Genomic DNA, 23,135 nt, shown 5'->3' with positions numbered 1-23,135 from the left:
GGAATACACAAACAAAGCATATTACATTACAGGACGTCCCTGACTTACGAACGTCCAACTTATGAACACTGGTACTTATGAATACAATTTCATAGATGGGTGTAATTTTAAAGGCCTGACATATGAATATTTCCCGTACTTACAAATGGCTCCTTTATATTGTCCTACATTGTGTTCCGACTTGCATACAGATTGACTTGCGAATGTGCTGCAGAAAAGAACCCGTTCACAATCCGGAGATTCCCTGTAGCTGCTTTGTGAGCAGCAGAGCAAAGAGCAGGAAAACAATTTTATAACAATAAAAGCTAGAAGTCTTCCTTTCTCTCTGTTTCTCTCATCATCTGAGCTGACAGCACAACAAAGCAAATTGGGGAAATACCCATTCACTGAAAATGCAAAGAGATCTATAAACTTCACCACTGCTGAGGGTGTGGGTGGACAATTAAACATCTATAGCATAAAATGAAAAATCTAACATCTCAAGGACACCCAGGCCTTTTAAACTGTGCAACCTTTATTCATTCTGTCTGGATTAAATCAATTCCTTGTTTGAACATTTTTACCTGCGATTGTATGTGTGTGTTTGTTGTGTTTTATTATTTTTCTTGGGATTGTTAGGTAATAAAACTCCTCTTTGTTTCACTCAAGAAAACCTTCTAAACGGCTCCTTAATTCTGATGATTTCAACATTTAATTGAAGTGTGAAAGCTGCATGCTAAAAATAAATACAAATATTTGTTGCAACTGATGAAAAGAAGTTAAAAAAAGGGGAATTATCTCTCCTTAGCAGGTCGTAACAATGGCTTGAGTCAGCTGATCTCTGCTTAGGTGACATTTAAGCAACATAAGGAGAAAATCAATCTGGGTTGGCATCTCTAATTTCTATTTATTGAACTTTACTGGAAACACATGTTTGGGTATCAGCCAAGTGCAAGGTTATTCTGTAATTGTCTTCCCACTGTTGAATAGTCTGCTGATTCTCACACTTATGGTTTGCAAATGTAGAACACCACCCAAGCATGATACTACTTGTGTGGACTGTCAGCACACGTGAAATTATAAGTTATCGATTTCAAGAGGAGCAAAAAGTCTTCACGACAAAACTTGGACTTAACAAACATTTGAACCCTTTCCTGAAGTAATGATCACAACATTTACATTTTTTTCATACCTTTCAGGTGTTTGCCAATAGAACCTAAGATAAAGGTATAATATTTTATTAATTGACAAACTGAAATTTTGAAATACCCATTTTATTCATTAACATTTTATGTCTTGCAACATGGCTTTGCTAAAAGTTGATTGATTACATTGTGAATACAATACCTCTAATGAGTGTGCTCGTTTTCTGTGCAGAAAAATAATAACAAAAGTCAAAACAAGTCTTTGCAATTTCAAATTCCCAAGGTTTCAAATTTCCATTGAGTGGGGCTTTGTGTAATGAATAAATTTAAATGGTAAAAGCAATATTAATAATGAAAATGACCAGCAAAAATGTCAGAAGAAATCATTGTATTTTAAGGCATGCATATGTGATATTATACAGAATGACGATTAGTTGTCTAATTTTTACCAATGTTACTGCCATTTTGCATTTTCTTGCAGTGGGTTAAAGACTTATAAAGTCATAGAGCTTTATTTCTACAGCTTTATAGCTACACCTCTACTGTAGTGTCGATTTTCCTCTAAGCAACTACACCCAATTCACTTTGGCCACATTCTGTATTCCCATTTTAAAATCAGCCTTCTCTCAATTCAGAACTTTTACTTGTATAAGACCATAGGACACAGAAACTGAAGAAGGCCATTCAAAGTTTTGGGTCTGTTCCACCTTTCAAAGAGATCATGACTGATTTGACAATCCTCCACTCCACTTTCCTGCCTTTCCCCCATAACCCTTGATTCCCTTTCTGATTAAAAATCTACCTCAGCCTCGAATACACTTAATGATCCGGCCTCAACAGGCCTATGAGGTAAAGAATTCCACAGACTCACTAGCTTCTGAGAGAAGAAATTCATCTCTGTCATGAATGAGAGACTTCTTACACTGAGATTATACCCTCTGTTGCTGGACTCTGCACAGGGGTAATCAACCTTTCCACATTTATCCTGTTATGTCCCCTAAGAATCCTGAATAGTTCTGCACCAATTGTAATGAGGTCAGCGAGGTGGGCATTTTAGAATATGAGATAACACAATATGGAGCTGGAGGAACACAGCAAGCCAGACAGCACCAGAGGAGCAGGAAAGCTGATGTTTTCTTCAAAAATGGGGTCTGAAGAAGGGTCCTGACCAGAAACGTCAGCTTTCCTGCTCCTCTGGTGCTGCCTGGCCTGCTGTGTTCCTCCAGCTCCACACTGTGTTATCTCTGACTCCAGCAACGGCAGTTCTTACTATATCAGAGAATATGAGTTCTCTGATTGGGCTGTTAATCTGGTCCAATCAGCCCTGGCTGACAGATAAAAAGAGTGGTGTCAGACATTCTGACATTCTAAGAGCTGGCTCTGAGAGAGCTGGACTAGTGTCAAGGACTATCCATGTATAAATAAAGGGTGACTTGGTGAAGGGATACTGGCCTCTGTGAAGTTATTTCAGTTTCAATAAAGTAGCCTCAGGAATCTTCTACATTCCAAAGAGTACAGGCCAAATCTACCCAATCTGTCCTCCTAAGAAAGTCTCTCCATACCTTGTAATCAGTCTAATGAATCTCTTCTGGACTGCCTCCAATACCTGTATATCTTTCCTGACTTAAGGATCCAAAAACTTTACAGCATTCCCATTGTGGTCTGACTTGTGTCTTGTATAGTTGTAATAAAACTCACCACTTTTACATTTGATTCTCGTTGAAATATAGACCAACATTTCATTTACCTTCCATATTACCATTGAACTTGGGTGCTGTCTTATAGACAACGAATCCTGATCACTCTCTTCCATAGCTTTCTGCAGTCTTGTTCCATTTAAATAATCAGCTCCTCTAGTCTTCCTGCCAGAGCGCTTAACCTCATATTTCCCGATATTCAATTTTCCAAGTGTTTTCTACTCGCTTAACCTATCTATATGTTTCTTCAGACTCTGTGCCATTCTCACCACTTGCCTTCCCACCTGTTTTTGTATCATCTGCAAACTTGGCTTTAATATACTCACTATTCTCATCTAAGGCATTGCTGTGAATAATTGTGGCCTCAGCACTGATCCCTGTGGCACACCACAATTTGCAGGTAGCCATACTAAAAAGCCTCCCTTATCCCAACTCTGTCTTCTATTATTTAGCCAATTCTCTATCCATGTTAACATACAACCTCTAACACCATGAGCTTTTACTTAATAAATAGACTAATGTGTGCTACCTTATCAAATACCTTCTGAATATACATTATCGATTATGTCCACAGCTTCCCCTTTATCTGTCCTGCTTGTTACCTCCTCAGGTAATTCTGGTAAATTTGTCAGGTATGATTTCCCTTCATGAAGTCATGCTGACTCTGCTTGATCATATTTTGCATTTTAAAATGCTCTGTTATTACATCCTTTACAACAAATGTTGACAATTTCAAAATAACAGATGTTAACTGGCCTTTAGCTACCTGTTTTTTGTTTCCTTCCCTTTCTACTTAAAGGCGTTATATTGGCTATTCCAATCCTCTCAGAGTTTTCCAGAATCTAAGGATTCCTGGAAGATTATTACCAGTGCATTCACTATCTAGGAAGCATCTGATCAGGTCCAGGGAACCTTTTGGTCTTCGGTCCCATTAGTTCTCTATTTTCCACTTCTTTGTCCTTTCCCATAATTACATTTAACCTTACTAAATTATGGTCACTTTAATTCCTCTCCCCAAACCCGCCAACACCTTTACCACTTTCCTGCCTTTGTTTCTAAAATTAGATCTAGACCATTCCCTCTCTTTCAAGACTTTCTGCGTGGTGCCAGAAAAAGCCCTCCTTCATAATTCTGCTCCTTCTAGGCCTTTCACACTTTGTCTATTCTAGTCAATATTGAGGAAGTTGAAATTTTCTTCTAATATTAGTCTATTATTTTTATACTTCTCTGAATTTGCCTCCAATCTATCTTTTTATCTCTCCCTGATTAGGGGTCTTTTGTACACTCCCAGAAATGTGATTTCCCCTTTTTCATTGAATTATGCAGTACAGAAGAGGCCCTTCAGCCCATCAAGTCTGTTCCACCAAATATACAACTAAAATATACAACATTTTGTTAAGTTCTACCTGTATAGCCTAACTTGAAAAATCTTCTAAGATATCAGCTCTCTTCAATCCATGATCAAAAGTGTAACACCATCTCATGTTTTACAATTCCCTATCTCACCTAAAGTTTCTATTTCCTGGAACATTGAACTGTCAGACTTGGCCTACCCTTAACCATGTTTACATGACAGGAATTGTATTATATTCCCATGTGTTAATCTACATCCTTAATTCATCTGCCTTACTCACAACACTCATTGCATTAAAATAAATATAATCCACCTTTGCCATGTTCCCTTGTGCTTTAATTTATTATAAATGCTCTACCTGCCAGGCTGACTTGGTTTTTCTTCCATTCTTGTCGGTGCATCACCCTACTGCACTTCCATTCTTTATCCATTAGTAGATGACATGTCATGTTACTCACTGTAAATTGGATAAAAGGAGATCAAATTATGTGTTGGATTATATTTTATTCTGCTGTTGAAGTCAAACTTTAAAAATCACAAAGTATAATTATTAACTAAATTCAGGCAGGCCAACTAAAGTTTATTTAGCTTCTAGAAGCAGAATATTGTAAAATTGTGAAGGTTTTCTTTTCGTTTTTTCTTTACTCTTACAAACCTGTTTCTAAAGTGATTGCAAATTATTGCCTTCTAATTTTTAAATTAATTTTTATTAATTAGCCCAGATTTACGTTTACGTACAGATTGAAAAAATCTTGCTGATGCAATGCTTTTATGTGTAGTGATTAGAATTAGAATTAGCTTTCGTTGACACATGTACTCACATGAGTACAGTGAAAAGTTTACAAGTCGCTACTTATGGCACCTTCTTCGGTCCAGATTCTTAAGTACAAATTCTTTGGGAAAAAGAATGAGAAAAATAAAGAAATAAAAAGTTCAGCAATAAATTAGAAAAATAGTGAAATAAGATTTCAGAATAACATTCTTTCCAAGCCAGACCGCGCCCGGCGCCAGACCGAGAGTTTAAATCCATGCTGAGGTCAGGAGTTCAAGTCCAGGCTAAGGCCAAACGTTGGCATCCGCGCTGAGGCCAGTAGTTTGAGTCCACACTGAGGCCAGGAGTTCAATTCCACACTGAGGTCCGGAGCTCGAGTCCACACTGAGGCCCGGAGCTCAAGACCACACTGAGGCCCGGAGTTCAAGTCCACGCTGAGACCAGGAGTTAGAGTCCATGCTGAGGCCAGGAATTAGAGTCCATGCTGAGGGCAGAAGTTCGAGTCCACACTGAGGCCAGGAGTTCGAGTCCATGCTGAGGCCAGGAGTTAGAGTCCACGCTGAGGCCAGGAGTTAGAGTCCATGCTGGGGGCAGAAGTTTGAGTCCACACTGAGGCCAGGAGCTCAAGTACACACTGAGGCCATGAGTTTGAGTGCACACTGAGGCCAGGAGTTCGAGTGCACACTGAGGCCAGGTGTTCGAGTCCAAGCTGAGGCCAGGAGTTAGAGTCCACGCTGAGGGCAGAAGTTCGAGTCCATGCTGAGGATGCGAATCGGGTTCATGCTGAGGCCAGGGGTTCAAGTCCACGCTGAGGCCGGGAATTTGATTCCACACTGAGGGCGGAAGTTCGAGACCATGCTGAGGCTGGTTTTCACCCTGGACACTTCCCATAGAGCCCGTGGGAAGAAGGTTAAAAAGAGAAAGAAAAAAAAGCATGAAAAGAGAGATAAAAAGAAGAAAATAAACAGATGGAGCGGATGAGCTCCAGCTTAGGAGTGCTACTCTGCCACCATCTTGTGCCACCGACTACGTCCATCCATTTTTCAGTCATCCTTTCATTAGGGTTTGAGACTAATTCATCATTTCTCATAGAGTGAAACATAATCATTTCAACTGGTGGATTATCAAAATGGGTCCATGATTCTCTGATTCATGATCACTAACTGTCAGTTACCTTGCCATATGCATGGATCTAGAAAATGTGCTCTTTGAACTTGCCTTTCAAATGAATGCATTGATTGTAGTTTGGATAAAGTGACTCAGATTTCAATAATACAGTGTGGAGCTGGAGGAACACAGCAGGACAGGCAGCATCAGAGGAGCAGGAAAGCTGACCTTTCGGGTCGGGGACCCAAACGTCACTGTGTTATCTCTGACTCCAGTGTCAGCAGTTCTTACTATCTCAGATTTCAAAAATATTCTTTCCTATGTTTCTGTTATTGGTTAAAGCATTGTAACTGTAAATAGGACAGAACAGATGTCTTTTTCGAACTTAAAAACAATGCTTAGTTTGAGATATTTACAGGACAAAGGCAAATACAAACTAAAGATATCATAGGTTTGTTGTGGATTTGTGGCTATTCATGGTGTTATGTTCCAAGAAGGACCAGGAGGCCAAGGGGTTAATCAGCAAGAGCTTTATTATGGAATTATTTATTCTCCAGGCAGCAAGGTTGGACTAAACTGCTTCCTGTCCAAAATGGCCATCTGTACGGTGTAGGACACTGATTCAGCCTGTGCTATAATAATGGCCGGTACCTACTTCTTGCCAGCGATGTAATTCCTTGCCAACACTTCTTGACCTTTTTGGAAAATGTCACTTTTTGCCTTGTTCTCTTGTTAGAAAACACGACCCTATTGTTTCTTGTCAACTATGTATTTTGTCATGGGTGTTTTTAGCAAATCAAATGCTGCACACAACTGATGCTTTATCATGAGCAATGCTGGAGGACTTTGAGTCATTGAGTGGGTTGTGTTCTGGTATGTTGGATCAGTCTTATGAATAGTGATCCTTGTTCTTGAGTTATCCTTGAGGGATGTTACACTGTCTGAACAAACCTTTCTGCCAGACCATTTGTGTCTGAGTGATAAGGAGCTGTTCGGAATGTTGAATTCTGTTCTTCTTTAGATAGTCTATAAACTCCAGTGATATAAACTGTGGAACATTATCAATTTGTGGACCAGTAATTGTTCTGAACAGCTAAACCTCGCAAAGATCTCCCCCAATCTTTCAATGATTTTCTCCAAAGGTGTTGTCCTCATGATGGCAACATCAGGCCAATTGGTAGTCAACCATAATGAATCCTTTCAAAAGCTAGTCTCTATGGACTCTTTGCCGTAGCCTTTCTGGCCATTTCCATGGTGTAATGGTGCTAACAGAGATGAACGCTTGTGCAAGCTGCACAAATTCCTGCCTTCTTCTCAATTTTGGTGTTGAAGCCTGGCAACCAAAAATAACTATCTCTTTCATTCTGACAATGTCAAAGTGATCTTCATTTAGTTGATTTAATACTTATTTCCTTACCTGTGGAAGAATGATGACCATTATTCCCTATAGGAGACATCCTGCTTGGTATGGAACTTCTAGTTTCTTAACTTGTCCTGCTGGTACCAGAATCTTGTCTACTTGTTTGAAGTAGAAAATGTTCACGTAAGGACTGAGCTGTTTCCTGTCCTAACTGACTATTGACATCATCTTTACATCATGTGATCAGATTCTTGAAGTGACAGTCCACCATACTGACACAAATACACAACACGTGGTCTGAAGTAGAATGCATTTTGGACTCCCCATCCTGACTTGGAAACATATCATTGTTCCTTCAGGGTAAGTTGGTCAAAAACCCTGTAACCCGCTTATTAATCACATCATGGGTATACCTACATCAAATGGACAGTGGCAGTTCAAGAAGGGTGCTGAATGTGTCAGCTTTCAAAAGGTACGATCTATACCATCAGATTCCTTTTCCTGGCAAAGTCTAGCCATTAGTCTGTCACATTCCTGTGTGGCACTTGATGCAGGAGCTTTTCCTAAAATGGATGATTGAGACTCTTGTATGCTCCAGTTGGCCAATCAATTTCACAATACTTTAGTAACTTTCTTAGCATATATTGCAAAATACGGAAACTACGTACTTACACTTTTCCAAGAACTGAGATAATAAAGTGGCCTTAGTCTGCTTTCCTTGATCATACCAATAGACAATGACAATGTTGTCTGTAATTAAATGTAAAGTATTTATAATTGGAATTCGTCCTCGTGTTATTTTGAGCCATAATCATGGCCCATTTGATTTGAATGCTTTGACAGTTCATTATTTTCAACAGTTTAGCACAAATGTACTGTCTCTATTTGTCCTTGTAACAATCTCACTTGTGCTTTTGCAATCACAACCCACATTCTTCTTTTGCAAGTTCAAGATTACAATGCAAAGATTACAGTAGTTTGAACAATTCTTCATTTTCTAATGCAGCATTTTATCTTTACAGAGCAGCCTTGAGGAGGCCTATTTTCCTCATTATTTCATGCAATTAAGGATGATCTCTAGCCACATAGTGCTAACAAACTGTTCACAGCAGGTATATTTAGATGTCTTTTCCTTCATAGATTCAAACTGAATTGTTGAATATTTTCATCATTTTCTGTTTTTTGTTTCGGGCTTCCAACTTTTACATTGTTTTGTGCAAGTTTTTTGAGATGGTGAACAGCAACACATGGTGATGTCAGACTCAACCAACACCAACGTATTGATGTCATGAAAAAGAGGTGACAGGAGCAGCAACACACAGGTAACATCTCTGGATTAGTACCTGAGCCATGTGATAATTTGCACATATCAGCAAATAAGTTTGGGGAGCTGAATGCGTGTCTCAAAAATTGGTGTGCATAAAAGTGACTTTTGATTTATGGGCACTGTACTAGGGAAAGTGGAATCTATACCTGTGGGACCAATATCCTGGTAATTGTTTTCGGCCTGCAGAAAACTACATAGTGAGGGAGGTCATGGTGTGGTGGTGGGTTTTTGTGAAGGGAGATTGGAAAGGTCAAAGCCATAGAACAGGTCACCAGAACAGTGAATAATAACCAGACTGCAACAGGAATGGGAAAAGTGTATATCAGGGTACCAATAAATAAAGCTAGAGAAAGGAAAAATGGAAAAAAGATGGAATTAAAAATTCTATATCTGAATGTGCATTGCACAGGTATCAACAGGGATGAATTAGAGTCATTGAGGTCTACAGCACAGAAAAAGGCCCTTCGGCCCATCCAGTCCATGCAGTCAAAAACAAGCACCTATCTATCCTAATCCCATTTTCCAACACTTGGCTGATAGCCTTGTATGTGTTGGTATTGCAAGTGCACATCTAAATACTTTTAAGATGTTATGTTTCTGCCCCTTCCGCCCTATAGGTCTAAGAATATAAGAACTAAGAGCAGGAGTAGACATCACAGCCCTTCAAGCTTGTTCCACCATTCAATATAACCATGGATGATTTCATCTTGGCCTCAACTGCACTTTTCCACCCGCTCTCCCCAAACCTTCAATCCGTTATAGAGTCATACAGCATGGAAATAGACCCTTTGGTCCAACCAGTCCATGCCAAAAATAATCCCAAACTAAACTAGTCCCATCTGCCTGCTCTTGGCCCATATCATAGAAGGGTCCCGACTCGAAACATCAACTTTGCTGCTCCTCTGATGCTGCCTGGCCGACTGTATTCCTCCAGCTCCACACTGTGTTGTCTCTGACTCCAGCATCTGCAGTTCTTGCTATCTCTGAGGAGCCAGAACCAATCCCTTTGGAACACCGCTGGTCACAAGTCTCTAGGACAAAAAGCAACCCTCCATCATTACTCTCTGTCTACTGCTGTTAAGCCAATTATGTATCCATTTGGCAAGCTCACCCTGAATCCCGTGTGACCTAACTTTACTAATTAGTATGCAATGTGGGACCTTTCCAAAGGCTTTACTAAAATCCAAATAAACAATGTCTACTTCTCTGCCACCATGAATCTTTTTGGTAACTTCTTCAAAAAACTCAATCAAGTTTGTGAGACACGATTTTCTATGAACAAAACCATGCTGACTATATCTAATTAATTTTTGCCTCTCTAAATGTCCATAAATCCCATCATTTATAATCACCTCCAACAATTTACCCACACCCAAAGTCAGATTCACAGGTCTATAGTTCCCCAGTCTCTCCTTACAACCTTTCTTAAACAAAAGTACAATATTAGTCACACTCCAGTTATCAAGCACCTCACCCGTAGTTATAGATGATGCAAATATTTCTGCAATGGGTCTTGTAATTTCCTCCCTTTCTTCCTACAATGTTCTTGAATACATTAGATCAGGTCCTGGAGGTTTATCCATCTTTACATTCCCTAAGACCTCCCGAAACATCCTCTTCTATAATGTGAAAAATTTTTAAAACAACAAAGTTTATTTCTCTGCATTCTCCAGACTCCATTTCTTTCTCCACAGAAAAAAACTGAAGCAAAATATTCATTTAGCATCTCTCCCATTTCCTGGGGTTCAACACAAAGACAACCTCCTTGATCTTCAAGTGGCCCTACATTCTTAGATTTCAAACATCAACAAACGCATAGAGCTTGACCCCATATACACTCCATTGCGAAGGAAAACTGGAAGTGAGGTAATCCAGTTCAATGGACTCCAGAGCTCAAATAACAGGCGGGAAAACACAACAACACTTCATCGGAGGCTGCACTGATGATGTTACCCAGCAGGGTAATGAAACGTCTGCGGAAAAACAACGAACCAGCTCGGTGAGCCAACCAACAACAACATCCACAACTGAACTACAAATCTACTCTAAAACCTTAGAAACACTCCTACACTCTTTATATTGATTAAGAGATTCAATTGAATGAAGTTGGCTATATCTAAAATAAGATACTCTTTTATTCTTGACTAGAACCTCTATATCTTTATTCATCCATTGTTCCTTAGTCTTACCAGCCTTAACTTTCACTCTAACAGGAATAAAATGTCTCTGAACTTTCTTCATCACACTCTTGAACACCTCCGATTTCTCAGACATTCTTTTACCTGCGAACAGTCTACTCCAATCAATTTTTGAAAGCTCTTGTCTCGTACCATTGAAATTTGCCTTACTCTAATTAAAAATTTAAACTTTTATGGATGGCTTCTTCTTTTCCATAACCATTTTGAAACCAGTAGAATTATGATCACTAGACCCAAAGTGCTCCCCCATTTTTATTTCTGTCACCTACCCTGCCTTATTGCCCAAATGAATGTCTAGTTTTGGTCCTTCTCTAGTAGGAACATCCACATATTGATAAAGAAAATTTTCTTGAACACGTTTGATAAATTCTTCACCATCCAAACCTTTAACACTATGGTAGCCTCAGTCAGTGTTTGGAAAATGAAAACTCCTCCATTGTAACAACCTTATTATGGTTACATATACATGAGATCTCCCTGCATATTTGTTTCTCAATTTCGCTCTTACTATTGAGGGGCCTATAGTACAATCCTTTCAAAGTAATCTTTCCCTTTCTTATTTGGAATTTCCACCCATATATATTGCTTATTAAAAATTTGTTGTATCTCCTCAATAAGTTTTCTCAATGTCCCACGTCCACTACACTCTGGGGGTAGTGAATTCCACAGATTCATGACCCTTTGAGTGAAGTAATTTCACCTCATCACTGTTTGAAATCTGTCACCCTTTATCCTAAAACTATGACCTCTAGTTCTCGGTTGTCCGACAAGAGGGAACATCTTTCTACATTTATGTCTATGGGCAGTGAGTTGCAGATTGCCATCATCCTCTGAGTGAAATTTTTTTCTCGCATGTTCTAAACCTCCTGTCCCTTACCCTAAGTCTGTGCCCGCTAGCACTGATCTCTCCAATGACGGGAAAAGTTTGTTTCTGTCTACCTTGTCTATGCTCCTCATAATTTTATACTTCACCGTCATAGCTCCCCTCAGCCTCCTCTGCTCCAAGGAATAGAACCCCAGTCTATCCAATCTCTATTGGTAAGTAGAACTTTCCAGCCCAGGTAACATTCTGATAAATTTCTTCTGCACCGTCTCCAGTCTAATCCCATAATGTGGATTCCAGAATTGCACATAATACTCTAGCCGTGGTCTAACCAAAATTTTATACAGTTCCACCATAACCTATGCCTCCGCTAATAAAGGCAGATATCCGTCCTGCCTTTTTAACCACTTTATCGATGTGTCCTACTACCTTAAGGGACCAATGGACGCACTCACCAAAGACCCTCTGATCAACTACTTTTCTCTCCGTCCTACCATTCATCATGTATTTTCATGCCTTGTCTATCCTACCCAAGTGCATCACCTCGTAGTTATCCTGATTGAATTCCATTTGTGACTGATCAGCCCAACTGACCAAACCATATCCTCCTGTAATCTAAGGTTATCCTCCTATTTACCACCCTGACCCCATCACTGATCCCTATGGAGCCCCAATGGACACAGGATTCCAGTCACGAAAACACTGCTAGACCATCACCCTCTGCTTCTTGCCGCTTAGCAAATTCTGGATCCAATTATCCAAATTTCCTTGGATCTCATGATCTTCACTATCAGTCTCCATGCAGAACCATATCAAAAGTCTTTCTGAAGTCTAAGTAGACTAGATCAAATGAATTGTCCTCATCTACACGTACTCACCTCATCAAAAAATTCAGTCAAATTGGTCAAACGTGACATCGCCTTAAAAAAAAATGCTGACTGTTCTTAATTAATTCTTGTCTCTCCAAGTACAGATTAATTCTGTCCATCAGAATAGTTTCCAGTGGCTTCCCCATCACAAAGAAAGTCTGTACCCTTTCCTGGTCTGGCTTTTACGTCACTCCACATCCACAGCAATGTGTTTGAAATGGATGATCAAGTCATTTAGTACAAAGGTAATTAGGAATGGGAAGCAAATGTTGGTTTTGTCAGTGACACCCACATCTCGTGAAATAATAAGAAAAATAAGCTTCTTTAATTATAGAAAAGAAGAAAGCAGCTAAAGTGAGTGTTGATTCTTTGGAGTCTGAGACTGTGGAATTAATAGTGGAAAATAGGAAGGCAGATTTGAATGGAAAATAGGAAGAAAGATTATTTGAATGGCAATAAATTCAGAAAAGGCAATGTTCAATGAGACCTGGGTGTCCTCATGCACCATTTGCTGAAAGTAAGTGAGTGGGGGCAGCTGGCATTAAAGAAGACAAGCTGTACATTGGCCTTCATGGTGAGAAGATTTGAGTACAGGAGCAGGGATGTCTTGGGTGCAATTATACTGGACATTGCTGAGGCCACACCTGGAATATTGTGTGCAGTTTTGGGTTCTTTATCTGAAAAAGGATGTTCTGGCTATAGAGGATGCGCAGTGAAGGTTTACCAAATTGATTCCTGGGATGGCAAGACTGACATATGAGAAGAGATTCAGTCAGTTAGGATTGTATTCACTGCAGTTTAGAAGAATGAGGAAGAATATCATAGAACCTTGTAAAATTCTAACAGACCAGACAGGTTGGATGCAGGAAGGTTATTCCCAATGATGGGGGAATCCAGAACCAGGGGTCATAAGATAAGGGGTAAACCTTTTAGGATTGAGATGAGGATAAATTTCTTCACCCAGAGTGGTGAGCCTGTGAAATTTACTACCACAGAAAATGGTTAAGGCCGAAACATAGCTGTTGTGGATAAAGGGATCAAGGGATATGGGGACAAGGCAGGCTTAGGGTAATGAATTCAGTGATCTGCCATGACCATATTGAAAAGCAAAGCAGGTTTGAGGAGTCGAAGGGCCTAATCCTACTCCTATCTTCTATGTAAAACAAGGAAATGACAGAAACTTTGAACAGGGATTCTGTAGTGGAAGACTCTGTTAGCATCCAAAGAATAGTAGATAATCAAGAGGCAAAATGGGAGACAGGGGCTCAAAACAATCACAACTTTATCTATCCTTACATGGAATGTGGGTCCCATTGGCAAGGCCAGCATTTTTTGCCCATTATCTGATTGATTCTCAAGTGCAATTCAGAAGGCATTTAAGAGTCAACTATATTTCTTTGGATCTGAAGTCAAGTGTAGCCAGGCCAGATAAGGTTAGCAGCTTTCTATTACCAAAGGGCATAGTCAACCAGGTGACATTTTAGGACAATCAACAGTGGCTGCACGGTCACTATTGAGCTAGCTTTTACAAATCCAGATTTTTTCAAAACTCCATTCAAATTTCACCAACTGCCACAGTGGGATATGAACTCATATTCCTACAGCATTAGCCTTGAGGCTCTAGATTACCAGTCTAGCCACAGCATCACCATGCCATCACCTCCCCTGATTATGTGAGACAAAATACCTCAAAAACTGAGGAGATTAGAAGCTCACAAGACCCTAGATTGATGGCCCACATCCTAGAGACTTAAAGGAAATGACTGCAGAGATACTGGATGCACTGGTTGGAATTTTCCAAAATTCCCTAGATTCTGGAAACATCCCAGTGGATTTTTAGGAATACAAATTAAATATCTTTTTGAAAAATGATGGAGTATAAAAGTATCTAAATCTTACTACAACAATACAGGGCTTTGACACATTCTGCACCTGGAATGCAGTTTTGATCTCTTTAATCCCGGCATGGAATCCCGGTCTTCTTGGGAAAACCCATCATGGACTCCTGGCCTCGAGAAAGCCCAACGCAGACTCCCGGCCTCGAGGAGAAACCCAGTGTGGACTCCCTGCTCCGGAAAGACTTTTACCTTTATTTCCTTATTTTTCTAATTTATATCTAAGATTTTGTACCTAGGTATCTTTGTACTTAGCTTTGTAAGGACTGCAATGCTGATCTTTTAACTTTATGCTTTCATTTTTCTAACTTATACTTAAGATTTCATACCTAGGTATCTCTGTACATTAGATAGTGCCGGAAATGGTGACTTTATACACTTTTAGCTCACGTATCTCTGTACTTGAGTATGTGACAATAAACCTAATTCTAATTTTAATACAAGATATATATTTTCATTGGAATTAATTCAAAGAAAGTTCCTCAGGCTGATTCCTGGAATGAAGTAATTGTCTGATGAGGAAAGTGTTGTATGAACATGCCACCTCATTACACTGTATGAACCACTCCTCACCATGAAGGTTGCCACCAACATCCTCTTTTAATGTAGGCAGTTACTGGGCCTGTTTGGTCTAGAGTGGCAAAGAAACACACTTCTTATTCTTACCAGAAGAATCTTTTGTAGTTGACAAGATATCATTTATTGTATGTTTCCAACTGGTTAGTTTGCATTGATATGGTACACATTGATACAGAGACTTTGAGGATGGCCAGATATTAAGTCTTACTCCTTTGAGATCCTAAACTGTTGTGTCCACAAGTCCATGTTGTCACACTCAGATGGAAAAATCAGTAAAACATACGAATGACACATTCTGGTCTAACTCATCTTGTACACCTCGAAATAGAGCCGCAGTAATATTGTTTATTTAAACCTTTTATCCTCTCGCTAATGGGTGGTGCTTATGTAATATCGCAGTATTAACCCTTACAGACCCCTATACAGCAAAGGTTAAGCTGGCTGTGTCTATATTCGTTGGAGTACTCTAAACGTTTAGAAAACTAAGAGGTAATCGGACTGATAATAACAGCTTTGAGAGAGTGGATAGTGGGGGAGCATTTCTACTCAGAATACTTCTGGGGGAGTAAAAAAATAAGATATTCCAGTTGAGACGCAGATGAGGAGGAATTTCTTAATTATTTTAGATGATTGTGAATCTTTGGAATTCCAAAGACAACAGTGGAGATATGGAATATATTCAAATTTGAGTTAAACAGGTTTTTGATTGACAAGGGACTCAAGTGTGATAGACGGCCGGGCAGGCAAATGAATTTCGGGCCACAATCTGACAACCATGAGCTTATAAATGGGGAATGCAGCAGACTCAGTGCATCGAATGGTCTAATTCCGCTCCTATTTCTAATGATCTTACTCTATTTTACTTGATTTCTCAGCTGCCGTCAACCTGTTTGATAAATCAGTGTAGAATCTCTTTGCCCTGGGGTGCGTCTTCAAATACAAACGACGAGGTCTTCCCTTGGTGCCTCGGCAGCGGGAAGAAAAGCCGTTTTGGAGCATCAACGTATCCCAGAGATAGCAAGAACTGCAGATACTGGAGTCAGAGATAACACTGTGAAGCTGGAGGATCACAGCAGACCAGGCAGCATCAGAGGAGCAGAAAAGTTTTGGGTCGGGACCCTCCTTCAGAAATAGGCCTAATGACCCGAGCTTTCCTGCTCCTCTGATGCTGCCTGGCCTGCTGTGTTCATCCAGCTCCACACTGTGTTTTATCCCATAGTAATCCATTGCTGACATCAAATTCAGAACCACAGTATAACTTTGAAACGTAAATAATACTCTCTGAGGAATGTTTGTTTTTGAAGGAGTAAATATTATTACATTTGCATGTGTTCTATGATTCGAAATGCATTATCAAAATACAATGTGAACCATGACGATACCGTAGTTGTAGCGACCTCCAATCAGAAATCTGGATGGGAGGATGTGTACAGGAAGAAGCGGTGAGTTGATTGGTCATAGTTGGTGGTACGCGGTTCCAGGTGGACAACATGGCCGCTAGGGGCCGGTACCTGCTGTTTGAAGAGATGTGAGTTTCAGAATTGGAGAGCCTTGCGGATTTTTAATTACTATCCTGATAGATTCACTTGTTTGTCAGGAAAAGTTGCGAAATTTGAAGCCGTTCAGTCATATATAAAGAGTACAATCTGTCTGGGGAGAAGACAGTTGTCTGACTTTTATAAATTGAAAATGCTGGAAATAAGCAGCACGTTAGTAGTATTATCTGAAAAGAGAAACGGAGTTAACTTCCAATTCCGTGACTTTTCATCAGAACTGGATCTGTTAGAGACATAGCATTTAGAGGTTTTAGATATTTTAAATAGCCCGTTCAGAGACATTATATACACTTCTGGAGCAAGTGGGACTTGAACCCAAGTCTCCTGGCTCAGAGGTAGGGACAGCACCATCATGCCACAACAGGTGCGTTGGATGAAATTGAAAAAGTAAGGTTGGTACCATGTTCCAGTTCTGATCGAAACCCATCAACCTTAATTCTATTCTTTGCATGCACTGCCAGGCTTGTAGAACATAGTTGATTTGATAAATCAAATCAAGGTATGTCTGTGTTTCAGATTACATGCATTCACATTTTTTGCCTTTCAATTTCTGATTTGTTAGCTTTGACCTTTTATTGAGTGAGCTGAAAGTTGAGAATTCATACCTGATCAGAAGAAATGTTGGTCTGTCTTTTAACAATATTAAACACTTTTGGCTTTTGCAACATAATTTGGAAGCATATTCACAAGCATGTATTAGATTCTCAAATAATCTAGGTAAATAATTTGTATTTTGCAAGTGATTTGAAGGGTTATTGATACTGATAGTTTTCTGAAATTAATGTTGCTAAGGTCTAGGTATTGTGATTTACAACTAAAGTAAGAAGAGTGAGTAATGCAGTATGGTGTCCAGAATGGATCTGCCATAGTTTGTCATAAGGAGAGGCTGAGACTTCTTTCCCTGGAGCATAGTAGGCTAAGGGGTGACCTTTATATATGTTTATAAAATCATGAGGTGCATAGATAAGATGAATAGCTGAGTCTTTTACCCAGGGTTGGGCAACCCAGAACTAGAGGGCATATGTTTAAAGTGAGAGGGAAAAGCATTAAAAGGGACCGAAGGGATAACATTTTCACACACACAAGCCACCAGAGGAAGTGGTAGAGGTGAGTACAATTACAACATTTAAAATACGTTTGGACAGGTACGTGGATAGGAAAGGTTTAGTGGGATATAGGCCAAATACATGGGACTGGTTCAGTTGGGAAATGTGGGTTGGCATGGATGAGTTGGGCTGAAGGGCCTGTTTCCATGCTGTATGCCTTTATGACTCTTATTTGTAGCAGGATCTTTGGGGTACAACTTTGCTTGGATATGTCATGGGCAAACCCACTAATGATATGAACTGCTCTGTGTCAAAGTTCATTTAAACATATTTGTGACTTGTATTTTGTTGTAAATTAAAATCCTGGTCATAATTGAGCTTTTAGATCTAATTTAACTTCCATCAAAATTACGTCTGCAACACCTCCAAGAACACAGGCCAATTGTGGCATCCCAATTGCTGTATTTTAGACATCAATGAATTTAGCACCATGGTAGATCTTTTACCAGTTCTGTACAAATGAGCTGACTTGAGTGTTTCAAAGATCTCCCTTTCCCCTGTCTTTTTTCCTAAGTACCACACATCATTTGAAAGAATGTGCAGGTGAATTGTTCACAGGTTTTTATCTGTACTCTTCTAACCAGCTCCTAGAATGTCTGAAAATTTTTGTCTTTCATCTCTGCAGGAAAATGGGACCTGCCTTTGGTTAGCAGATCAAGAAGTTCCCAAGTGTAAAATAATTGAACCTGTGTAACAGAGTTTTAAATCAGCACTGGATTGTTGATTCAGGTGAAGCATAAATGTTTCAAGTAAGCATAATGTTGAAGTGCATTCTGTTTTGTTAACTGCTTGCCATTTGAGAAATGATATACCATAGTTGTAGTTCAAGGATATTTGAAGGGAATGTTATTTGCAGGTATATAAGTACCATAGACGGTTGAATATTTTAAGCCCTGATCTGTTTAAAATTCCAACAGCCTTTACAAGCAAGTTACATGGACTCAAACATAGAAGAATAAAAGGGCACAATATTTTTATATTTAGGCTTTGCTCCTCCCTATCTTTGTAACCTCGTCCAGTTCTACCACCTAGAATATCTCTGTCCTCCTCTGATTCTGGCGCCTCGTGCATTCCGAATTTTAATTGTCCCACTGTTGATGATTGTGCCTTCAACTGCTAAAGCTCTTAAGTTCTGGAATTCTCTCCTTAACCTTTCTGCTTTTGTACTCTTTCCTCTCATCTTTTGAGATACTCGTTAAAATCTGTTTTGTTCACTTGTTTTACTGTCTCCATTGTGACTGTGTTTGATTAAAAGCATTATGAGGCATTTTTAAACCTTTTACTATGGTAATGATGCTGTACAAGTGGACATTCACGGTAGTGGTGAATGTGTGGAATAGACTGTCTTTGGTAGTTGGAAGCAGTGAATTCTTTATATATTGAAATACAAGTGGCATATTTGTTTTCGGCTGTGATCAGATTATCTTTTGCAGCCCTTTAATTCTATAATTGGCCATGTATTAGAAGACTTTTTTCTGACTTTGGTAAATATCTGCCATGAAAGTCTTCAATTTTGGATTAAGAAAGTCTTCTTTGTGCGGATGTCAGCTTTCTGTCATTCTGCCTTTTGATAAACAAACCAAATGTTAATTTAAGTGTGGATATTGTTTGTAAATGATTTATCTGTTGGCTGTTCTGTCCTGCAGGGTCAAATGCTGGAACCATGTCGTCAAACACCCTTTTTACAAACTCGGCAAAGAAACGAAACAGCTCTATTATTTATAGTCTTGAAAGCGTGCCATCAGAAATTCCAATTTCAAACTTTGCAGGACTTTCCAACCGAGGAAAGAAGACCATAAACAGTGACAGTGAAGGATTTCCACCAAACAAACGTCACAAAGCAGAACAGGACACTAGAACAAATGAGGATCCTTTTGGAGATAATGAAGATTTCACTGCAGATGATTTGGAGGAACTTGATATTCTAGCTTCACAAGTTCTAAGTCAGAATGTGACGCCTCTGTCCAATGCTATGAAAGCATCAGTGAACAATGTTAATAACAGAGAACCATTAGGACTAACAAATGACACAAGTATAAAAGTTGCTACTTTAGCAACTGGATCATTAAGAAATGTAAATGCAGTAAAGGAACTTCATGGTAATGTGCAGGTTTTCAATTTCAGGATTTTTAATATTATACTCAAAGCTGATGCAGTAAATTGTAAAGTTTTAAAAAGATTATTTACTTAGTTTTCTCCATTCCTTTGCCGTGTTACAATGACATGAGCACCAGTTCCAAGTGGACATTATTTACATGTACACATTCCCAAATTGGTGTGGCAAACACTTTGACAGAAGGGGGTGATTTAGGAGAGGCATTTAGTACCACAGCTGAAATTGATCTGCTCACTAGCCAACATTCACATGCACACATTTTCCAGTTCATGACATTTGCTGCATTGACGAAGTGGTGCTGAGGCTAACTTTTATGACCCAGTAGGTATTCAAATTAAGGTTGCTTATTAGGAATTAGGATTGAATGTGGAACATTTATGACCATCATACCCTCGCTAAAGTCTCCATGGCTTTGTTCTTGTTAACTTCATGAAGTAACTAATATGCAATAACTTTTAAATTGATACAACTTTGGTACACCTATATACAGTTAAATTAGATGCAACAATAACTTATTTGTGTTGTGCGCCTCAGAAAAAAGTGTTTTGGAGGATTTCATAAAGAGAAAAACAGGCATTACAAGGCACTCGTCAGACCACAGCTGAGCAGTTGGGTTCCTTATCGAAGTAAAGATATACTGGCATTGGAGGCAGTCCAGAGAAAGTTCACTAGGCTGATTCCAGATAGGGAAGGACTGTCTTATGAGGAGAGGTTGAATCAATCAGGCCTGTATTCTTTGGAATACTAAAAAATGAGAAACCACCTTGTTGAGTTATAGTAGATGCACAGAAGACAGGATAGATGTGGAAAGGATGTTTCCTTTGTGGGAGAGTCTGGGATCGGGGGCATAATCTCTGAATAAGGGATCACACGTTTATGAGGATTGTACATCTGTAGAATTCACTCCACAAAGGGTAGTTGTGGCTGGGTCATTAAGTGTATAAAATTTTAATCAGTGGGGCAATCTAGCGTTAGTGGGAAAAGGCAAGAACGTGGAGTTTAAGATTAGTAAATCAGCCATGGTCTCGCTGAATGGCAGAGCAGACTCATTGGGCTGCCTGACCTAATTTTGCTTTAGTCTTGTATGGTCTTAAGTATATCAAAGACCATGCAGGCTGGAAACTAGCATCTTATTTCAAGAAAAAGTGTTTGAAAGTAGGGAGAGAGATAACTAAGCATAGTGATTTGAAAAGTGTTCCAGAAGTATAGGATTTATTGGCCTTTGAGATTGTTGAGCGGGGTGAAACCATAATTCAGAATCTGTAGAATAGAGGATAAATCCTATCGCAGTTGGATCAAGTAAATGGTGGAGAACTTTGAGAACTAGCTCTGATTTGTGAAATCAAATCGTGAATGAAATGATCCATTTGTTGAAACGTGTCTCAGCAGCAGTGAATGGAAGTTTGGGCCACAAGATCAAAGAAGACAAGATAAATTTGAATGTTGAAGAGAGACTATTTTATGCTTGAGATTGTGTGCAGCACTAGGTGGAGTCATGAATTTTCAACCAGTGGTGTATAATAACTGGCTTAAGATATAATGAACAATTTTCAACTCACCCAGGTCTTAATGTTGGACAGGAAATCTGATTGCCATTACAGTGCTGTTGGCATACTCTGTTGAAATAGAGTTGGATGTTGATGGTGGGGCTGCTGTTTAATGGTGATCAAATAAGTCACGCTCAGCCTTAAATATATGGGTTTCAAAGATTTCACCCATATTATTAGGATTGCATACGACAACCTCTTTATAATTAAGGCCACTTTATTTTTGCATAAAGTTAGATAAAGGCAGTATTTCTTGTGGCTTTCATAAAAGGGAGAGTCAGAAAAATATTGTACATATTGCACACAAAGCAGAAAAATGTACCATTTACAGGATGGCTATGCAGGGTTGGTTGTAAGCAGTACAAGTTTGTAAATTCCAATTTAATCACTGACTTTCCTGTTCTCTCTTTTTGCCCAAAGGGAATGGTCTCATTCAAAGTAGTGATACTGATTCATTTGGATTTGAGGTTCTTCAAGAACAACACGAGAAGCTGAGGCAACAGGTGATCTAAATTCTTTTGTACTGAAATGACTGTGACTGATTCAAGCTGACTGTTCATACTAACAGCATGGAGCTGGAGGAGCACAGCAAGCCAGGCAGCATCAGAGGAGCAGGAAAGCTGATGTTTCGGGTCAGAACCCTTCAGAAAATTTTCAGATTTTCTGAAGAAGGGACCCGACCCAAAAAGTCAGCTGTGTTCCTCCAGCTCCACGCTGTTATCTCTGACTCCAGCATCGGCTTACTATCTCTGACAGTTTGTACTGCTGGCTCGAGACTTTGCATGTTGTTTGCATATTGATCATCCATCTTCAAGGGCCGTTATCAACAACTTTATGCTTGCATTTGGGTAATTCCTGACAAAATTTATATCATTGAATTTACTGGGGACCTGTTCGTGTCAAGGTTGTATTGTATTGATTGTTGATGTCGTAAATTTTAAAGTATCAATGCAATTTCACATTTTGACAGAATATTGTAAATATCTAGTAATTGTTCTGAGTTCTTTATGTATTTCATGAACAGTTGCAACCTTGTGGTACCAAAGCATCAGACATGTTGTGCAGACAGTTGGTCTAGATGTTGTGCAATTTTTAGATTTGTCTAAAACTTTGTGCATCTGCATGGGTTCTTTAAGTCCGTTGAATGACAAATCCAAACTGCAGCCTGAAACTTCCTTTCTTAATAGTGCTTTCATTTTTTCACCACACTGGATGATGCTCTGAGCCAAGTATAATTGTATTAGATTTCTTGTCTTTTGTCATGTATTTAACAACAAAAAGCTTTTTTAACTTCCAGAAGGCTTTTAAAAAATATTGTAGAGAAGAAAATAGCATTAACTTAGTTTGGCAATTTGTTGGTTGGTCTTGAGTTTCTGATAATACCAATGATTTTTTTTCCCGGTGATCAGAACATCAAAAACAAAAGCCTGAACTTCAATGTTTATAGGGGTTGAGAGTAACATTGTAAAATATGCTTTTGTTCCGGATTATCTTTGGAGGCCTTTATTTGTCAATGAATAAATGTAAAACTGTTTGAGTCATTGCAGAATTGTTCACTGGACTTGCATCTTGCTTGGCCCTGCATTTTGGTATCAGACAATTTGGCTTTGACAAGACCAAGATATCTGCTGAGTATGCCCCTTCTTTTGAAATGCAATGAGCTATGATCACCATCTAAATAATAGCCTTTATTTTGTCTATTTTC

The 23,135-nt window shown here is 39.2% G+C and overlaps 1 protein-coding gene and 1 long non-coding RNA gene across 6 annotated transcripts in view; one reads left to right on the top strand and one right to left on the bottom strand.

Moving 5' to 3' along the window:
• Window positions 1–143: 143 nt before the first annotated feature.
• Window positions 144–16,215, bottom strand: LOC125485092. Its single transcript, XR_007263850.1, has 3 exons — window positions 15,959–16,215; window positions 4,534–4,632; window positions 144–253 (listed from the first exon to the last, which is right to left on the bottom strand). It is a non-coding gene; the product is annotated as an uncharacterized LOC125485092 (long non-coding RNA).
• The window catches only part of LOC109919260 (ATR interacting protein), a 39,244-nt gene continuing 31,591 nt past the window's right edge, over window positions 15,483–23,135 (top strand). For 2 of the 5 annotated variants that reach the window (XM_020519247.2, XM_048606202.1), the window contains exons 1-4: window positions 16,559–16,633; window positions 18,393–18,516; window positions 19,414–19,866; window positions 21,851–21,933. In XM_020519247.2, the coding sequence (XP_020374836.1) occupies window positions 19,431–19,866; window positions 21,851–21,933 (519 nt within the window). In that variant the 5' untranslated portion in view covers window positions 16,559–16,633; window positions 18,393–18,516; window positions 19,414–19,430. Of the gene's footprint in view, window positions 15,595–16,558; window positions 16,634–18,392; window positions 18,517–19,413; window positions 19,867–21,850; window positions 21,934–23,135 lie in introns of those variants that run through there. The other 3 variants (XM_048606199.1, XM_048606201.1, XM_020519245.2) reach the window with 3 other exon arrangements.

Source organism: Rhincodon typus, chromosome 16 (genome assembly GCF_021869965.1).
Source record: "Rhincodon typus isolate 14 chromosome 16, sRhiTyp1.1, whole genome shotgun sequence".
Classification (NCBI taxonomy): Eukaryota; Metazoa; Chordata; class Chondrichthyes; order Orectolobiformes; family Rhincodontidae; genus Rhincodon; species Rhincodon typus.
The sequence above is the reverse complement of the archived record's forward strand: the minus strand, read 5'-3'. Positions and strand labels throughout refer to the sequence as shown.